This window comes from Physella acuta, unplaced genomic scaffold, assembly GCF_028476545.2.
Source record: "Physella acuta isolate Inbredline_101_S28 unplaced genomic scaffold, ASM2847654v3 ptg000491l, whole genome shotgun sequence".
NCBI classification, from domain to species: domain Eukaryota; kingdom Metazoa; phylum Mollusca; class Gastropoda; family Physidae; genus Physella; species Physella acuta.
In genome coordinates this window covers 353003-369437 of record NW_026732010.1, presented here as the reverse complement: position 1 = coordinate 369437, position 16435 = coordinate 353003, and the positions used below count along the sequence as shown (strand labels likewise).

Here is a 16435-nt window from a genome sequence, read left to right as displayed (position 1 = left end):
AACACATGTATTATTCTAAGAAATAAATGTGATATAACATAGATGATGAAAAGTTAATTATAAATAAAAGCTGTGGTTAGTTTATTATTTGTAATCATCAATATAAAATAAAAGTAGCATGGGGGTATTCATATACAATGTCATAAAATGCCAGACCCCCCCTTCCCCCAGTAGTGTGACATTGTTTATGGATGATCCCATAAAAAAAATGAATTTTCATTTAACTCTTCAAGACCGTAAAAACGCTTCCAGCATGCAATAATATTTTCTCTATTATTTTTTTCCCGAATCCACGTTTTTAATTGTAAATCTAGGCCATGACATCACGAGCGGCCATTTAGTTTTTATTTACTTCTTGTAGTTTTTCCGTTGGGTTGATAAAATAAAATAAAAAACTAAAACATTTATTCTAATACTAATCTGATGAAATATTTTATTAAAGAAAATGGACATTGTTTTCTATGAATACAACTGATGAAAATAATTTTTGTCATTAATTTTCCTGACAAAAGCGTATTTTCTTCCTGAAAAATAAAATCCACTTTTATTTGTTTCTTCTTTAAAAAGAAAATTCATATGAAGATTTCTAGCTAATGACTACTTCTATAAATACAGTTAGTAACAGCTACTATCAGTCTTACTAGCAGTGTAATAAAAGTTATGATTTTAAATAGATTCTAGTCCTTAATGAACTTTTCAAAGTAAGATTTCTTATGAGTTTTAAATTTCCCTTTTCCTACCTGACTCTGGGAGAAAAGTAATCCATTGGAGAACTGGGCGGGGAGGCAGAGGGAGGGGGTGGGACTGGCGAGACAGTGACCTGAGTAAGCACTAATCCACCCTGGAAGAGAGAACGAGGCTATTACTGCCTGTCATTTCATATTATTGCCTGTCATTTCATATTATTGCCTGTCATTTCATATTATTGCCTGTCATTTCATATTATTGCCTGTCATTTCATATTATTGCCTGTCATTTCATATTACTGCCTGTCATTTCATATTACTGCCTGTCATTTCATATTATTGCCTGTCATTTCATATTATTGTCTGTCATTTCATATTATTGCCTGTCATTTCATATTATTGCCTGTCATTTCATATAATTGCTTGTCATTTCATATAATTGCCTGTCATTTCAAACATGACATTTTAATATCATTTTAGTGTCAGCATTTTATAAATGACAACTTGAGGTTAGCCAGATAAATGTTGATGTTTCTCAAATGTTGATGTTTGATTTTGAATGACAAATTTGAGATATACCATGAGGAGTTGAGGGCAAGCAGGTTATGACACTAGAATAAATTTAGTGGGTCAGACTTTTTTATATTGGATTGGATCAATCGATATCTCAATTTTAGGTTTTTATTTTATTAAATGATTTTTACCATCATTATTTACAGTTAAATGGTAAACTTTTCAAATGAAAAGTAAACTATTTAAGTATGATCGAGTTTATATTGAAGCATGGCTACTTGAAAAAGCAGATTTAAATCATGTGTTCTCTAAAGCTCAATCCAACTATTGAAGGGAGGGGGCACAACTCTTTGCTTCCATGACGCTGGTCTTGACACAATTATACAACTTCATAAACAGATAGAACCAGAACTATACAAGTGTAACACTACTAGTTTAACAATTGAACTGGTCTTGACACAATTATACAACTTCATAAACAGATAGAACCAGAACTATACAAGTGTAACACTACTAGTTTAACAATTGAACTGGTCTTGACACAATTATACAACTTCATATACAGATAGAACCAGAACTATACAAGTGTAACACTACTAGTGTAACAATTGAACTGGTCTTGACACAATTATACAACTTCATATACAGATAGAACCAGAACTATACAAGTGTAACACTACTAGTGTAACAATTGAACTGGTCTTGACACAATTATACAACTTCATATACAGATAGAACCAGAACTATACAAGTGTAACACTACTAGTGTAACAATTGAACTGGTCTTGACACAATTATACAACTTCATATACAGATAGAACCAGAACTATACAAGTGTAACACTACTAGTGTAACAATTGAACTGGTCTTGACACAATTATACAACTTCATATACAGATAGAACCAGAACTATACAAGTGTAACACTACTAGTGTAACAATTGAACTGGTCTTGACACAATTATACAACTTCATATACAGATAGAACCAGAACTATACAAGTGTAACACTACTAGTGTAACAATTGAACTGGTCTTGACACAATTATACAACTTCATATACAGATAGAACCAGAACTATACAAGTGTAACACTACTAGTGTAACAATTGGTCTAGCACCAGCCTTCAACAAGTCAAGTTTTGCTGAAATTTTTTAGCTTTTCAAATCTTAAAAAAATTGATTAAAATAAAACTTGTGTTCATAGAACTGAAATGATTTGAGGAAAAGTATGTAGAGTAAACTCAGAAGTCAATAGAACTTTAAAAAGTTGATTAGTGTAGATTACATGAAACAAATTATTCATTTAAAATAAATAAAATAAAAGTGCAGTTAGATTTAAAGCATGTTCTAGCAACTATTTCTAAATAAAGCTTTTGAATAAGATCAAATGAAAAGGCAACAATAATGAAAATAGTTGTGTACTGAAGTCAATGTAGAAGCAGCTCTAATGAAAATAGTTGTGTACTGAAGTCAATGTAGAAGCAGCTCTAATGAAAATAGTTGTGTACTGAAGTGTTGCAGCAACTTACCACAGGCGCCACCTGGTACATGTCCTGATTGGTAGCTGCTATGGTGGCCATTGACTGGCTCTGGGCATCCCTCATATTCACTATACGGTAGTAGAGCTCAGATTCTCCGTACTGAGGAACATATACAAAACATACAGAAATATACATAAAGCATACAGAAATATACACAAAAATACACAAACACAAAACATACAGAAACACACAAAGCATACAGAAATAAACAGAAACATACACAAAACATACAGAAACATACAAAACATACACAAAGAATACAGAAATATACATAAACATACACAAAACATACAGAAACATGCAAAACATACAGAAACACACTAAGCATACAGAAATATACAGAAACATACACAAAACATACACAAAATGGCACACTGGACATTTTATAGAGTTAAGCTCATGGCTTTTACCTGAGGAATAGAGTTAAGCTCATGGCTTTTACCTGAGGAATAGAGTTAAGCTCGTGCATAGGAATGTATGGCTTGAGGGGAACTGCTCTCAATGGCATTCTGTGCCTGCCAGTCATCAAACGGTCCTGGCTGTCAAATAGCGGAATCTTTGTCCAGGCTCGTGTGATCAGCCTAGACTGGTCGTGTTCAGACCCAGGGGCCGAGCCAGCAGCCTGCAGCTCAACAACAATGCCAAGGTCAGGTTGGGGTGGACACCTGCAAGACAACAGCAGAAATTCTTCTCATCAGCACTGTAAGCCTATGTCAAATAATATTCAGGAAAAAGAAGGGATAAGGTAGCATCTTCCCATGTGTAATCATTGGTCTTTAAATCTACCTGTATTTACCTGGGTACTGGTTGCCTGGCGCCAATGACAGCATTAACAGCGCTGTAAGAATTGGCCCTGGTCGAGGGCTCGGTGTAGACCAGGGGCAGGATGGTCGGCTCGCCCAGCTTAGCCTGTGTGTTGTGTAGTCCCACAATCAGACGCACGGCACTTATTCGTGGGTCCAAGTTCAGGACAAAATCATAGAATATGGCAAAGCCAGCACTAGAGGGAAATAGTTCAGTGAGTGATAATTTAATGGAGTCTATAAGTAGCTAAATGTAATGTTTTTACTTTCTCGTATACAAAGTATAGAGGAAGTATTGTAATCGTGCAAAAAATTGAAATTGTGATTTTCACAAATCTTGATGTACCTCCCTGGGTTGGGAAAACTGTATGTCTGTGTGTGTGTGTGTGTGTGTGTGTCTGTGAACATGATAACTTGAGCACCTTTACAGCTAGGTTGATGAAATTTCGCTAGGGTTAACGTTACGGTTATATTTAGGGTTAGGGTCAGGATTAGTGTTATGGTCAAGGTTAGGCTTAAACCAATGTTAGAGTTGGGTTTGTGTTAAGTTTTGAGGTGAATGCTTAGGTTTTGGTTTTTTTCTTCAGAAGTTGAATCAGAGTTAGGATTCTAACTTGAGGTGAGGGATTGCTCTGGGGGATAAATATGGGGGGGGGGGGGGTAATGTCGTGCAGCTAAATTTTATATTGAAGTATTACATCAAATTTGTAGTTCTGTATCAACTTTTCAGCAATTTCCGGTAACCGGAAGTGGGACTTTTTCTACTTTTGATTTTTTAAAAGCCTACAACTTGAGTAATGTTTCACATACTGACATAGATAAACGAAATTTCACATATAAGTAAAAAATCTAATTATCTGCCATCTTTCAAATTTAGAGTAATTTCCGTTGACTGGAAGTTGCACTTTACGCTATTTCAGATTTCTCAAAAAAAAAACAGATATGAATTTATAAAGTACTAGTATTCCGCACTATTATACACATATTGTTTGCCATTCACTTGGTGTGCTATTCTTTTTTCTACAAGATTCTATTATATTTTTAAAAAGTTTAAGTAATTAAAAATGGATTAAAAATTGTGTCAATATCTCAAGTTTCATTCCCCATAGTGTTATATAAAAATATCCAAGAAAGTTTAGGGGAGATCACTCCTGCTTTATTGTTTTACATACACATAGATAAATGGAACTAATTGGCTAAATAAACGTTTTTAACATCAGTAAATGTTTAACATGAAATTTTGTTTCTGGTAATTATACTGACCTATGTTTGCCATGGTAATGAATGTCACACAACACAATAAATTAAAATAAATTTTATACCACAGCAACAATTATTGCCCATTTAATCATAGCCTTATTTCTCAAGAGCAATTAACATGTAAATTAGTTTAGTCCAGTTGATTGATAGCAACCACTACAAGTCTAGTGCGTAGCTAATGGTAATAGCTATCACAGTTGTATCATGGTAGTTTGATGTATTTCAGTTAATCAACTGACAAATAATTAGTTAAGTTTTAGAATCTTAGTTCAACCAACTGACAAATTAACACAAAAGAAACAGGCCTAGTTTGTTTAGAATCTTTATTCATGATAAATAGCTTGACATGAGATCTACATACAATAAATATTTTGTAGAGCATATTATTTTTTTAATGTGTGCATCAAAAGAAAAAGTAAGTTAAGACTTTTATCTGGTAGTTTTATTATTGGCTACATAACACAGTCTAGTCACATGACACCCCAGGCTAATCACATGACACCCCAGGCTAGTCACATGACACCCCAGGCTAATCACATGACACCCCAGGCTAGTCACATGACACCCCAGGCTAATCACATGACACCCCAGACTAATCACATGACACACCAGGCTAATCACATGACACCCCAGGCTAGTCACATGACACCCCAGGCTAATCACATGACACTCCAGACTAATCACATGACACCCCAGGCTAATCACATAACACCCCCGGCTAGTCACATGACACCCTAGTCAGACTTGTCTTTGAATTTGGCTGCTTAGTATAAAAAAATATTTAGGCCTAAAGGTCATGTTTTAAAAAAAAGATTTTAATTCTTTTTTTTAAATGTCATGGAGATCAAATTATTTTATACCAAATTTGAGGTCTATAATGCAATGAGAATATTACATTCATAATACATTATAAGGTTAATAATACAATGAAAATATTACATTCATAATACATTTCTATTTTAGATTTGGAAGTTGACAAACAAAAACTTAATTATTCTTTCTGCAGTACATCTAGATTCTGTGTTTAAATTTTTTTTTTTCAAAATTCTTTCCACCTGGATTATACTGTTAGAACAATAATTAACTTATTAAAAAGCTGGAAATCTTTATCATTAATTGTTGTGGTTTGATTTAGGTTTTCAACACTGACATTACATTACCATGTGAAACAATAGTAAAAATAAATAAAAATAAAATTCTCCGTACCCCGAGTTGACAAAAAAAAAAGGTTGAAAATATTCATTTCCAATAATACTGGCTTTAAGATACAACCTTCTCTGTGGCTTCACGCTAGAAATTTTTTTAACCTTAGCTTGGATTTGAACAATGTAATAATTCTTGGAAATTACAACTTTAAAATGGTGTAGACCAATCACAATCTATTCCAACTTTAAAATGGTGTAGACCAATCACAATCTATTCCAACTTTAAAATGGTGTAGACAAATCACAATCTATTCCAACTTTAAAATGGTGTAGACCAATCACAATCTATTCCAACTTTAAAATGGTGTAGACCAATCACAATCTATTCCAACTTTAAAATGGTGTAGACCAATCACAATCTATTCCAACTTTAAAATAGTGTAGACAAATCACAATCTATTCCAACTTAAATTTACCTGTCTGATCAACACCTGCTTGATGTGATTCATGCCAATGAAGTTGTTCACACCTAGCTTTCCTTGTAGGCCAACACCATTGAAAGCTTTTCTTTTTATGGCTAGTTAAAATAGATCTTAACGTGGCTTAGTAATATGTATTTCAATGTCTGGAAAAATTATCTTGTGAACAGGCTCATCATAAAAAAAATCACTGAGGTGTTATCAGAATATTCCTTTAATATTGAGTTCGAATCTTTAAAAAAATAGTTTGAATGATCTATATGGTCAGTGGCGTAGCGAAGTCAGGTGTCACCCCCCACTGTGCTCAGATAATCCTAACGATTTTTATCTATAGTCGGTTCGAAATACAGCCTGATGTAGCCTGTTTACTCTACAGCCTGATGTAGCCTGTTTTCTCTACAGCCTGATGTAGCCTGTTTTCTCTACAGCCTGATGTAGCCTGTTTTCTCTACAGCCTGATGTAGCCTGTTTTCTCTACAGCCTGATGTAGCCTGTTTACTCTACAGCCTGATGTAGCCTGTTTACTCTACAGCCTGATGTAGCCTGTTTTCTCTACAGCCTGATGTAGCCTGTTTACTCTACAGCCTGATGTAGCCTGTTTTCTCTACAGCCTGATGTAGCCTGTTTTCTCTACAGCCTGATGTAGCCTGTTTTCTCTACAGCCTGATGTAGCCTGTTTTCTCTACAGCCTGATGTAGCCTGTTTTCTCTACAGCCTGATGTAGCCTGTTTTCTCTACAGCCTGATGTAGCCTGTTTTCTCTACAGCCTGATGTAGCCTGTTTACTCTACAGCCTGATGTAGCCTGTTTTCTCTACAGCCTGATGTAGCCTGTTTTCTCTACAGCCTGATGTAGCCTGTTTTCTCTACAGCCTGATGTAGCCTGTTTTCTCTACAGCCTGATGTAGCCTGTTTACTCTACAGCCTGATGTAGCCTGTTTTCTCTACAGCCTGATGTAGCCTGTTTTCTCTACAGCCTGATGTAGCCTGTTTTCTCTACAGCCTGATGTAGCCTGTTTTCTCTACAGCCTGATGTAGCCTGTTTTCTCTACAGCCTGATGTAGCCTGTTTTCTCTACAGCCTGATGTAGCCTGTTTTCTCTACAGCCTGATGTAGCCTGTTTACTCTACAGCCTGATGTAGCCTGTTTTCTCTACAGCCTGATGTAGCCTGTTTTCTCTACAGCCTGATGTAGCCTGTTTTCTCTACAGCCTGATGTAGCCTGTTTTCTCTACAGCCTGATGTAGCCTGTTTTCTCTACAGCCTGATGTAGCCTGTTTTCTCTACAGCCTGATGTAGCCTGTTTTCTCTACAGCCTGATGTAGCCTGTTTTCTCTACAGCCTGATGTAGCCTGTTTTCTCTACAGCCTGATGTAGCCTGTTTACTCTACAGCCTGATGTAGCCTGTTTTCTCTACAGCCTGATGTAGCCTGTTTTCTCTACAGCCTGATGTAGCCTGTTTTCTCTACAGCCTGATGTAGCCTGTTTTCTCTACAGCCTGATGTAGCCTGTTTACTCTACAGCCTGATGTAGCCTGTTTTCTCTACAGCCTGATGTAGCCTGTTTTCTCTACAGCCTGATGTAGCCTGTTTTCTCTACAGCCTGATGTAGCCTGTTTTCTCTACAGCCTGATGTAGCCTGTTTTCTCTACAGCCTGATGTAGCCTGTTTTCTCTACAGCCTGATGTAGCCTGTTTTCTCTACAGCCTGATGTAGCCTGTTTACTCTACAGCCTGATGTAGCCTGTTTTCTCTACAGCCTGATGTAGCCTGTTTTCTCTACAGCCTGATGTAGCCTGTTTTCTCTACAGCCTGATGTAGCCTGTTTTCTCTACAGCCTGATGTAGCCTGTTTTCTCTACAGCCTGATGTAGCCTGTTTTCTCTACAGCCTGATGTAGCCTGTTTTCTCTACAGCCTGATGTAGCCTGTTTTCTCTACAGCCTGATGTAGCCTGTTTACTCTACAGCCTGATGTAGCCTGTTTTCTCTACAGCCTGATGTAGCCTGTTTTCTCTACAGCCTGATGTAGCCTGTTTTCTCTACAGCCTGATGTAGCCTGTTTTCTCTACAGCCTGATGTAGCCTGTTTTCTCTACAGCCTGATGTAGCCTGTTTTCTCTACAGCCTGATGTAGCCTGTTTTCTCTACAGCCTGATGTAGCCTGTTTACTCTACAGCCTGATGTAGCCTGTTTTCTCTACAGCCTGATGTAGCCTGTTTTCTCTACAGCCTGATGTAGCCTGTTTTCTCTACAGCCTGATGTAGCCTGTTTTCTCTACAGCCTGATGTAGCCTGTTTTCTCTACAGCCTGATGTAGCCTGTTTTCTCTACAGCCTGATGTAGCCTGTTTTCTCTACAGCCTGATGTAGCCTGTTTTCTCTACAGCCTGATGTAGCCTGTTTTCTCTACAGCCTGATGTAGCCTGTTTTCTCTATCATTAGCAGGTTTACGTCATGGCCTCCACCCTTATCGGGATTCGTCAAATTTGCTCTTAAAAACACTATTTAGCACTCTAATTAGTGGAATTATCATTTTTCTGTATATATTTTGCTATTTTTTGCCTTGATGTCACACCCCTAAATGGTGTTACCCGGTGTGGTCTGCAGTCTGCACCCCCCCCCCCCCCCGCACCCCCTCCATCGCTACACCTCTGTGTAAAGTATACTGCGAAGTTTAAACTTTGCTTAATTAAAATGCAAAATAAAAATGTTGAATGAAAAATAATATTTGCATTACATCTTAAAAAAATAAAGTAAAGTTTCCCTGACGGTCTATAGGGCAAGTGAAGTAGAGCTCACTTATTTCTGTGACCTCTACATATGAAGAGATAGTGTGGTCAACACTATGCCCAGCCGCCTTTACTCTCCCTAAAGTGAGTTAGGTACCCATCAGAGTTGGGTGGACTCAGGGACGGTCTACTGACTTGAACCCGGATTCGAACTCGAGACTTACGGGTTAGTAGTCCAGCTCTCTACCGCTAGACCACTCCGTCCCATTACATCTTAGACACAATTAATTTATTTAAGGCAAAAAAATATTCATTGATCTATTTAAGTAAACTTGATAGTAATTATAAAAGAAAGCAATGTTTAGAATGTTTTTTCATCTAGTCTATCATAAATATTTTGTAAAGTATAGATTCCACCAGTCAGGCCGTGTCACGTCACTGAAGCTTTTGCTCCATTCCATTGACCAGAATGTATAAACAAGGGTAGTCTGGACTCCAAGATCTGAAACATGGATAAACAAAAAAACTTGCCCACATTTTCTACTGATGCACATCATTTTTTATGTTTAGAGTTTTTACAACTTCCAGCAGGAAATAGTGAAACATGTAAGGAAGAAATTGAATTAATTTCTTACCTTTATAGCCCTTGATCAAAGTTGTAGCTCGTAATACGGGTCTGTGTTCATGTCTTGTCTATAATGTGTTTTTGCCCACGTATGTGCATATGGTTGACGAGGGCTGAAACGGCAACACGCGGAACTTGCAGATTTCGCATTAGTCCGAAAAAACTAATTATTTTTTAAACCATGACTTAAATTTATAACTTATTCCTTTTGTTAAAGAATATAGACCTAGGTATACTGTTTTAATATATTTTTTGGAAATTTTCTGAAACTAATAAGGCAATAAAATGACATCCATGCTGTGGCCAGCTTTTTTGATGACTCACCTGTAATCATATGGTGCAAGCCTGTCCACTTCAATGATCTGCTGCAAGGTCAAAAAACAAAAGTTAGGGTGTATAGAGTAGAAAAAACAAAAGTTAGGGTGTATAGAGTAGAAAAAACAAAGTTAGGGTGTATAGAGTAGAAAAAACAAAGGGTGTATAGAGTAGAAAAAACAAAAGTTAGGGTGTATAGAGTAGAAAAAACAAAGTTAGGGTGTATAGAGTAGAAAAGACAAAGTTAGGGTGTATAGAGTAGAAAAGACAAAGGGTGTATAGAGAAGAAAAAACAGTGTATAGAGTAGAAAAACAAAAGTTAGGGTGTATAGAGTAGAAAAAACAAAAGTTAAGGTGTATAGAGTAGAAAAAACAAAAGTTAAGGTGTATAGAGTAGAAACAACTCAAAAGTAGCGCTGGGCTTATGTTATAATTAAGATCACAGTAGGTTTATATTATAATTCAAATAACATTGAGTTTATGTCCTGTAGCACTAATTATGTCCTATAGCATTAGTTTTATGTCCTGTAGCACTAGTTTTATGTCCTGTAGCACTAGTTTTATGTCCTGTAGCACTAGTGTTATGTCCTATAGCACTAGTTTTATGTCCTGTAGCACTAGTTTTATGTCCTATAGCACTAGTGTTATGTCCTATAGCACTCACAGGCTGTGGTATTTGAACAGGAGGTGGTGCTGAGACTTGAATGGGTGGTGGTTGGTGAACGATGATCTTTGAGGGCTTGTCGTGTATTTTCAGGTAGATGCTTTCATGACGCAGCTTCTCTATTTCCCTCTGAAGTTCATACATTTTACGCAGGTGGTCTTGCTGCATGCGGCGGATGTCTCTCTCCAGTTCATCTACAAAATGTTCAGAGAAATTTCTTTTATACCACGCCTCAATGACAAAATGTTCAGAGAAATTTCTTTTATACCACGCCTGAGGCAAGAAATTTATACATCAAAAAGACATTTCCTAAGTTTTTTAAAATTACCTAATTACATATGTAATTTAAATATTACAGTACTAGCTGAATCAAGTATTTATTTTTTGATCCAGCAGAATTTAAACATGCCAAATGTTTTTAAGAACTAATTATATGGGACTAATTAGACCAACATTGGATGGCGCTAATTCAAGGGTGTATTAGACCGAACTTTTAAAACTACATTTCCTTACAATGTTGAAGAAAATTTTGTGAATCTTTCCTTAAGGCTTTCTTTGAACATGAGACCTTCAAGTCATGGAACTTGCTAGAACCCAAGCATATTTCTTGGTCTCTTTATGTGACAGTTAATGATTTCAAGCTTCATACTAGTCTGTACGCCTTGTGGTGTAAGGAAATTGTTGATACTCAAGTTTTTGTTGAACTAAAAAAGGCACCACTAGACTGTTGTTCAGGTCCTTTTATATGGTCATAATCTGCTGGCGTTCCTAGGACTGTTACAAACAGTTCATAATCTGCCGGCGTTCCTAGGACTGTTACAAACAGTTCATAATCTGTTGGCGTTCCTAGGACTGTTACAAACAGTTCATAATCTGTTGGCATTCCTAGCACTGTTACAAACAGTTCACACAAGTATTCAACACACAACTAGATAAATTCACACACAAGTATTCCACATACAACTAGATAAATTCACCCACAAGTATTCCACACACAGTAGTAAGAAAAAAATTTGAGCAAAGTGATTACTACAGACTATAAAAAACTGGACAACACTGGAATGGACATTTGAGCTGACTTTATTTCTATCTCAAATTGGCACAAACATTTTGTCTCATACAAGAACAAAAAAATTATCTCACAAAAACAAATTTGTAGTTACAGGAAATACTTTGTTTCTTTAAGAAATTTATAATGTCCAATTCAATGACCATCTTTAAAAAAAAAAATGAATAGATAGTAGATTGATCACTTTGCTCAAAAATGTCGACAATTATGTAAGTTGCAGAAAAACTGACATGTGACAATTATGTAAGTTGCAGAAAAACTGACCACACTAGACTGGCCAGCCTGGCTCAACAAAGCCATTAGTTACATAACCCTAACGTTAACCAGAATGTGATTAACTGCAACAAGAAATGGTAGCAGAACCTGAACATGCTAATCCTATCTACAGAGGTTAATCCTATCTACAGAGGCTAATCCACCGTCACTAATCCTAACTATTTCAGCTAATGCTATGCAGATGATCTGAGCAGATGAGAGTGCCAGAGGAGTGAGAACCTTGACCTACTACCATTGGAGCTGGATTCATATTTACCCAATACACATGTGCTAACTTCATTCAAAGATTGGAAAACTCATTTCAGCACTCGACTACGTGGAACTTTTATTTGACAGGAAGATCATTAATCAACAGCTGTGGGCGTGGCAGGGGGGCGGGGCGAGATCTTTGAGTGTATGACACATCCTCCTCAGACCTGGCAGTGGGCAGGTCCTCCCTCCTGCCCATCCCCTCCCCACTGGGCTGGGAGGTACGGCTGTAGCTGTCCCTCAAACCCTGCTCCACTTGGTTCAGCTTTCTGGAGGCCAGGTGATTTCTGTAGTAGGGAAGGTGCTGGCTGTCAGAGTTCAAAGGTTGTACCAGCTCAGGGGGGACACTGTCCATAGAGCCATCAGGCAGTAGTGTCCTCAGGCCAACATTAGCCCGTTCTCTGTCAACATTTTCTGGCAGCCTGTCAGGCACCTCAGCTACAAACCTGCTAGTACCAAGATCATAACCAAACTTATTCTGGACATCGCTATCAATTCTCTCTTTCAATGAATTGACCAGCGTGACAGGTTTTTCTTTTAAGATGACCAGAGTGCCAGTTTGCCTGTGCCTGTTCTGGGTCAAGTACCTGGTGTCCAGGGCTGGTACTGGCCTGATGCTTGTGGCCGCTCTCCTCCCTGCCCTGGCTCTATGCCTACCTTCTCTATCGTCCTTGCGCCGGTGTTTGGCCTGCAAGTTCTGCTCCTGTAGCAGCAGCAGTTGTCTCTGGAGCCGTTCATTCTCCAGCTCTAGGGTAAACAGGGAGTGATCTGGCTGGTGCTTGTCTGGAATAGAGGTCAGTAGGTTAAGTTCAGTTGGTTAAGGTCAGTAGGTTAAGGTCAGTAGGTTAAGGTCAGTAGGTTGAGGTCAGTTGGTTAAGGTCAGTTGGTTAAGGTCAGTTGCTTGAGGTCAGTTGGCTGAGGTCAGTTGGTTAAGGTCAGTAGGTTAAGGTCAGTTGGTTAAGGTCAGTAGGTTGAGGTCAGTTGCTTGAGGTCAGTAGGTTGAGGTCATTTGGTTGAGGTCATTTGGCTGAGTTCTGGAAGACACATTTGTACATTGACACAATGGAAGACACATTTGTACATTGACACAATGGAAGACACATTTGTACATTGACACAATGGAAGACACATTTGTACATTGACACAATGGAAGACACATTTGTACATTGACACAATGGAAGACACATTTGTACATTGACACAATGGAAGACACATTTGTACATTGACACAATGGAAGACACATTTGTACACTGCCTATACCTTTAACCTTGACCGCTGGTCTGTTCCTGAGGGAGTCATCGATGGCCTGAGCTTCCGCCTGCATCTGGGCCAACTGCTGCAGTATGTCTGGGTCGTTGCCCCCATTTTGTAGGTATGCTTGTCTGACTGCGATGATTTCAGCCACCAAAGAGTTGCCGTAGTAGATGGGGTAGATGTACTGATGCTGCTTCTTGCCCTCCACTGCCACGGGGCTGGGGTCATACATCAACATTTTGTTTTTAAATTATTGGGTTCATACATCAACAGTTGACATTTTGTTTTTAAATTATTGGGGTCATACATCAACAGTTGACATTTTGTTTTTAAATTATTGGGGTCATACACCAACAGTTGACATTTTGTTTTTAAATTATTGGGGTCATACATCAACAGTTGACATTTTGTTTTTAAATTATTGGGGTCATACACCAACAGTTGACATTTTGTTTTTAAATTATTGGGGTCATACATCAACAGTTGACATTTTGTATTTAAATTATTGGGTTCATACATTAACAGTTGACATTTTGTTTTTAAATTATTGGGTTCATACATTAACAGTTGACATTTTGTTTTTAAATTATTGGGGTCATACATCAACAGTTGACATTTTGTTTTTAAATTATTGGGGTCATACACCAACAGTTGACATTTTGTTTTTAAATTATTGGGGTCATACATCAACAGTTGACATTTTGTTTTTAAATTATTGGGGTCATACATCAACAGTTGACATTTTGTTTTTAAATTATTGGGTTCATACATTAACAGTTGACATTTTGTTTTTAAATTATTGGGTTCATACATTAACAGTTGACATTTTGTTTTTAAATTATTGGGGTCATACACCAACAGTTGACATTTTGTTTTTAAATTATTGGGGTCATACATCAACAGTTGACATTTTGTTTTTAAATTATTGGGGTCATACATCAACAGTTGACATTTTGTTTTTAAATTATTGGGTTCATACATTAACAGTTGACATTTTGTTTTTAAATTATTGGGTTCATACATTAACAGTTGACATTTTGTTTTTAAATTATTGGGTTCATACATCAACAGTTGACATTTTGTTTTTAAATTATTGGGGTCATACATCAACAGTTGACATTTTGTTTTTAAATTATTGGGTTCATACATTAACAGTTGACATTTTGTTTTTAAATTATTGGGGTCATACACCAACAGTTGACATTTTGTTTTTAAATTATTAGGTTCATACACCAACAGTTGACATTTTGTTTTTAAATTATTGGGTTCACACATCAACAGTTGACATTTTGTTTTTAAATTATTGGGTTCATACATTAACAGTTGACATTTTGTTTTTAAATTATAAGTTTCAAATTTGAATAACTTCAATTTGACAAATAGTTTGAAAATATTTCTAGTGCTGCTCTAAATAACTTACTGCTGCTGTGTTGAATGACTTAGTGCTGTGTTGAATGACTTACTAGTGCTGTGTTGAATGACTTAGTGCTGTGTTGAATGACTTACTAGTGCTGTGTTGAATGACTTAGTGCTGTGTTGAATGACTTACTAGTGCTGTGTTGAATGACTTAGTGCTGTGTTGAATGACTTAGTGCTGTGTTGAATGACTTACTAGTGCTGTGTTGAATGACTTAGTGCTGTGTTGAATGACTTACTAGTGCTGTGTTGAATGACTTACTAGTGCTGTGTTGAATGACTTACTAGTGCTGTGTTGAATGACTTAGTGCTGTGTTGAATGACTTACTAGTGCTGTGTTGAATGACTCAGTGCTGTGTTGAATGACTTACTAGTGCTGTGTGGCCATCAGGCGACGCAACTCTTCCAGCATTTTCTGGTTCCTGGCCTCTTGGTCTTTCAGCTCTTGAAGCAATGCGTTCATAGAGTCGTCGTCTTTGATTGGCCTGCGACCCAAGTCATCTAACCTCCTTCGAATTTCTGAAAAGTTACAATATCAACTATCAAGTACAATGTCACCTATCAAGAGAACCCTAGCAAACTGCTCAGACTGCTTTCTACACAACTGACTGCTGAGACTGTTCTACACACCTTCTCTTTGTCTCTCCAAGTCTCTGTTCCTGTTCTGTAGATGTTCCATATTTCTTCCATGGCTTTCCGCAAGCTGCTGGGCCTTGGGATCCGCATGATGATTATATCTGGGCACATCAGGCTGTTGGAAGAGAGAAAAATTGGGATGTTGGGGACATCAGGATGTTGAAAGAGAGACAAATTGGGATGTTGGGCACATCAGGATGTTGAAAGAGAGAAAAATTGGGATGTTGGGGACATCAGGATGTTGAAAGAGAGAAAAATTGGGATGTTGGGGACATCAGGATGTTGAAAGAGAGAAAAATTGGGATGTTGGGGACATCAGGATGTTGAAAGAGAGAAAAGCCATCAAAGAATCGTAAAAGAATATCAGACATCAAACCTAGTAATTTTTTACTAGATCAGAAAATAAAGATTAAAATAAATAATTGAACTGGTCAGAAATCTTGGCAGTAAAAACATGTGATGGTATGATAATGATGGATACAGTTGTGTTGTGTTTAAAGAAATAATTATTTCTGAAAAAGTTAGCTTGTTTTCACTAAGCCTTGCTTATAATACTTATATATATATTAATATTTTTTACACAATCTTATTATATAGTGTAAGGGTTTTGACTCAAATGATATGGGTAACATCTATAATTAATGTCCCATCTTGTTACTGAAGTCTAATTATCAACACAGATGGGTCTGGTAACAAGTCTAATTATCAACACAGATGGGTCTGGTAACAAGTCTAATTATCAACACAGATGGGTCTGGTAACAAGTCTAATTATCAACACAGA

At 37.1% G+C, this 16435-nt stretch overlaps 1 protein-coding gene across 3 annotated transcripts in view; it reads right to left on the bottom strand.

Annotated features, from left to right (window-relative positions):
• Positions 1-721: 721 nt before the first annotated feature.
• The window catches only part of LOC131944419 (coiled-coil domain-containing protein 17), a 42494-nt gene continuing 26780 nt past the window's right edge, over positions 722-16435 (bottom strand). For all 3 annotated transcript variants that reach the window (XM_059305019.1, XM_059305018.1, XM_059305017.1), the window contains 10 exons: positions 15647-15767; positions 15388-15535; positions 13607-13818; positions 13004-13129; positions 10753-10946; positions 10098-10138; positions 3537-3740; positions 3183-3405; positions 2729-2839; positions 722-841 (listed from right to left, as the gene is read on the bottom strand). In XM_059305019.1, the coding sequence (XP_059161002.1) occupies positions 737-841; positions 2729-2839; positions 3183-3405; positions 3537-3740; positions 10098-10138; positions 10753-10946; positions 13004-13129; positions 13607-13818; positions 15388-15535; positions 15647-15767 (1485 nt within the window). In that variant the 3' untranslated portion in view covers positions 722-736. The remainder of the gene's footprint in view (positions 842-2728; positions 2840-3182; positions 3406-3536; positions 3741-10097; positions 10139-10752; positions 10947-13003; positions 13130-13606; positions 13819-15387; positions 15536-15646; positions 15768-16435) is intronic.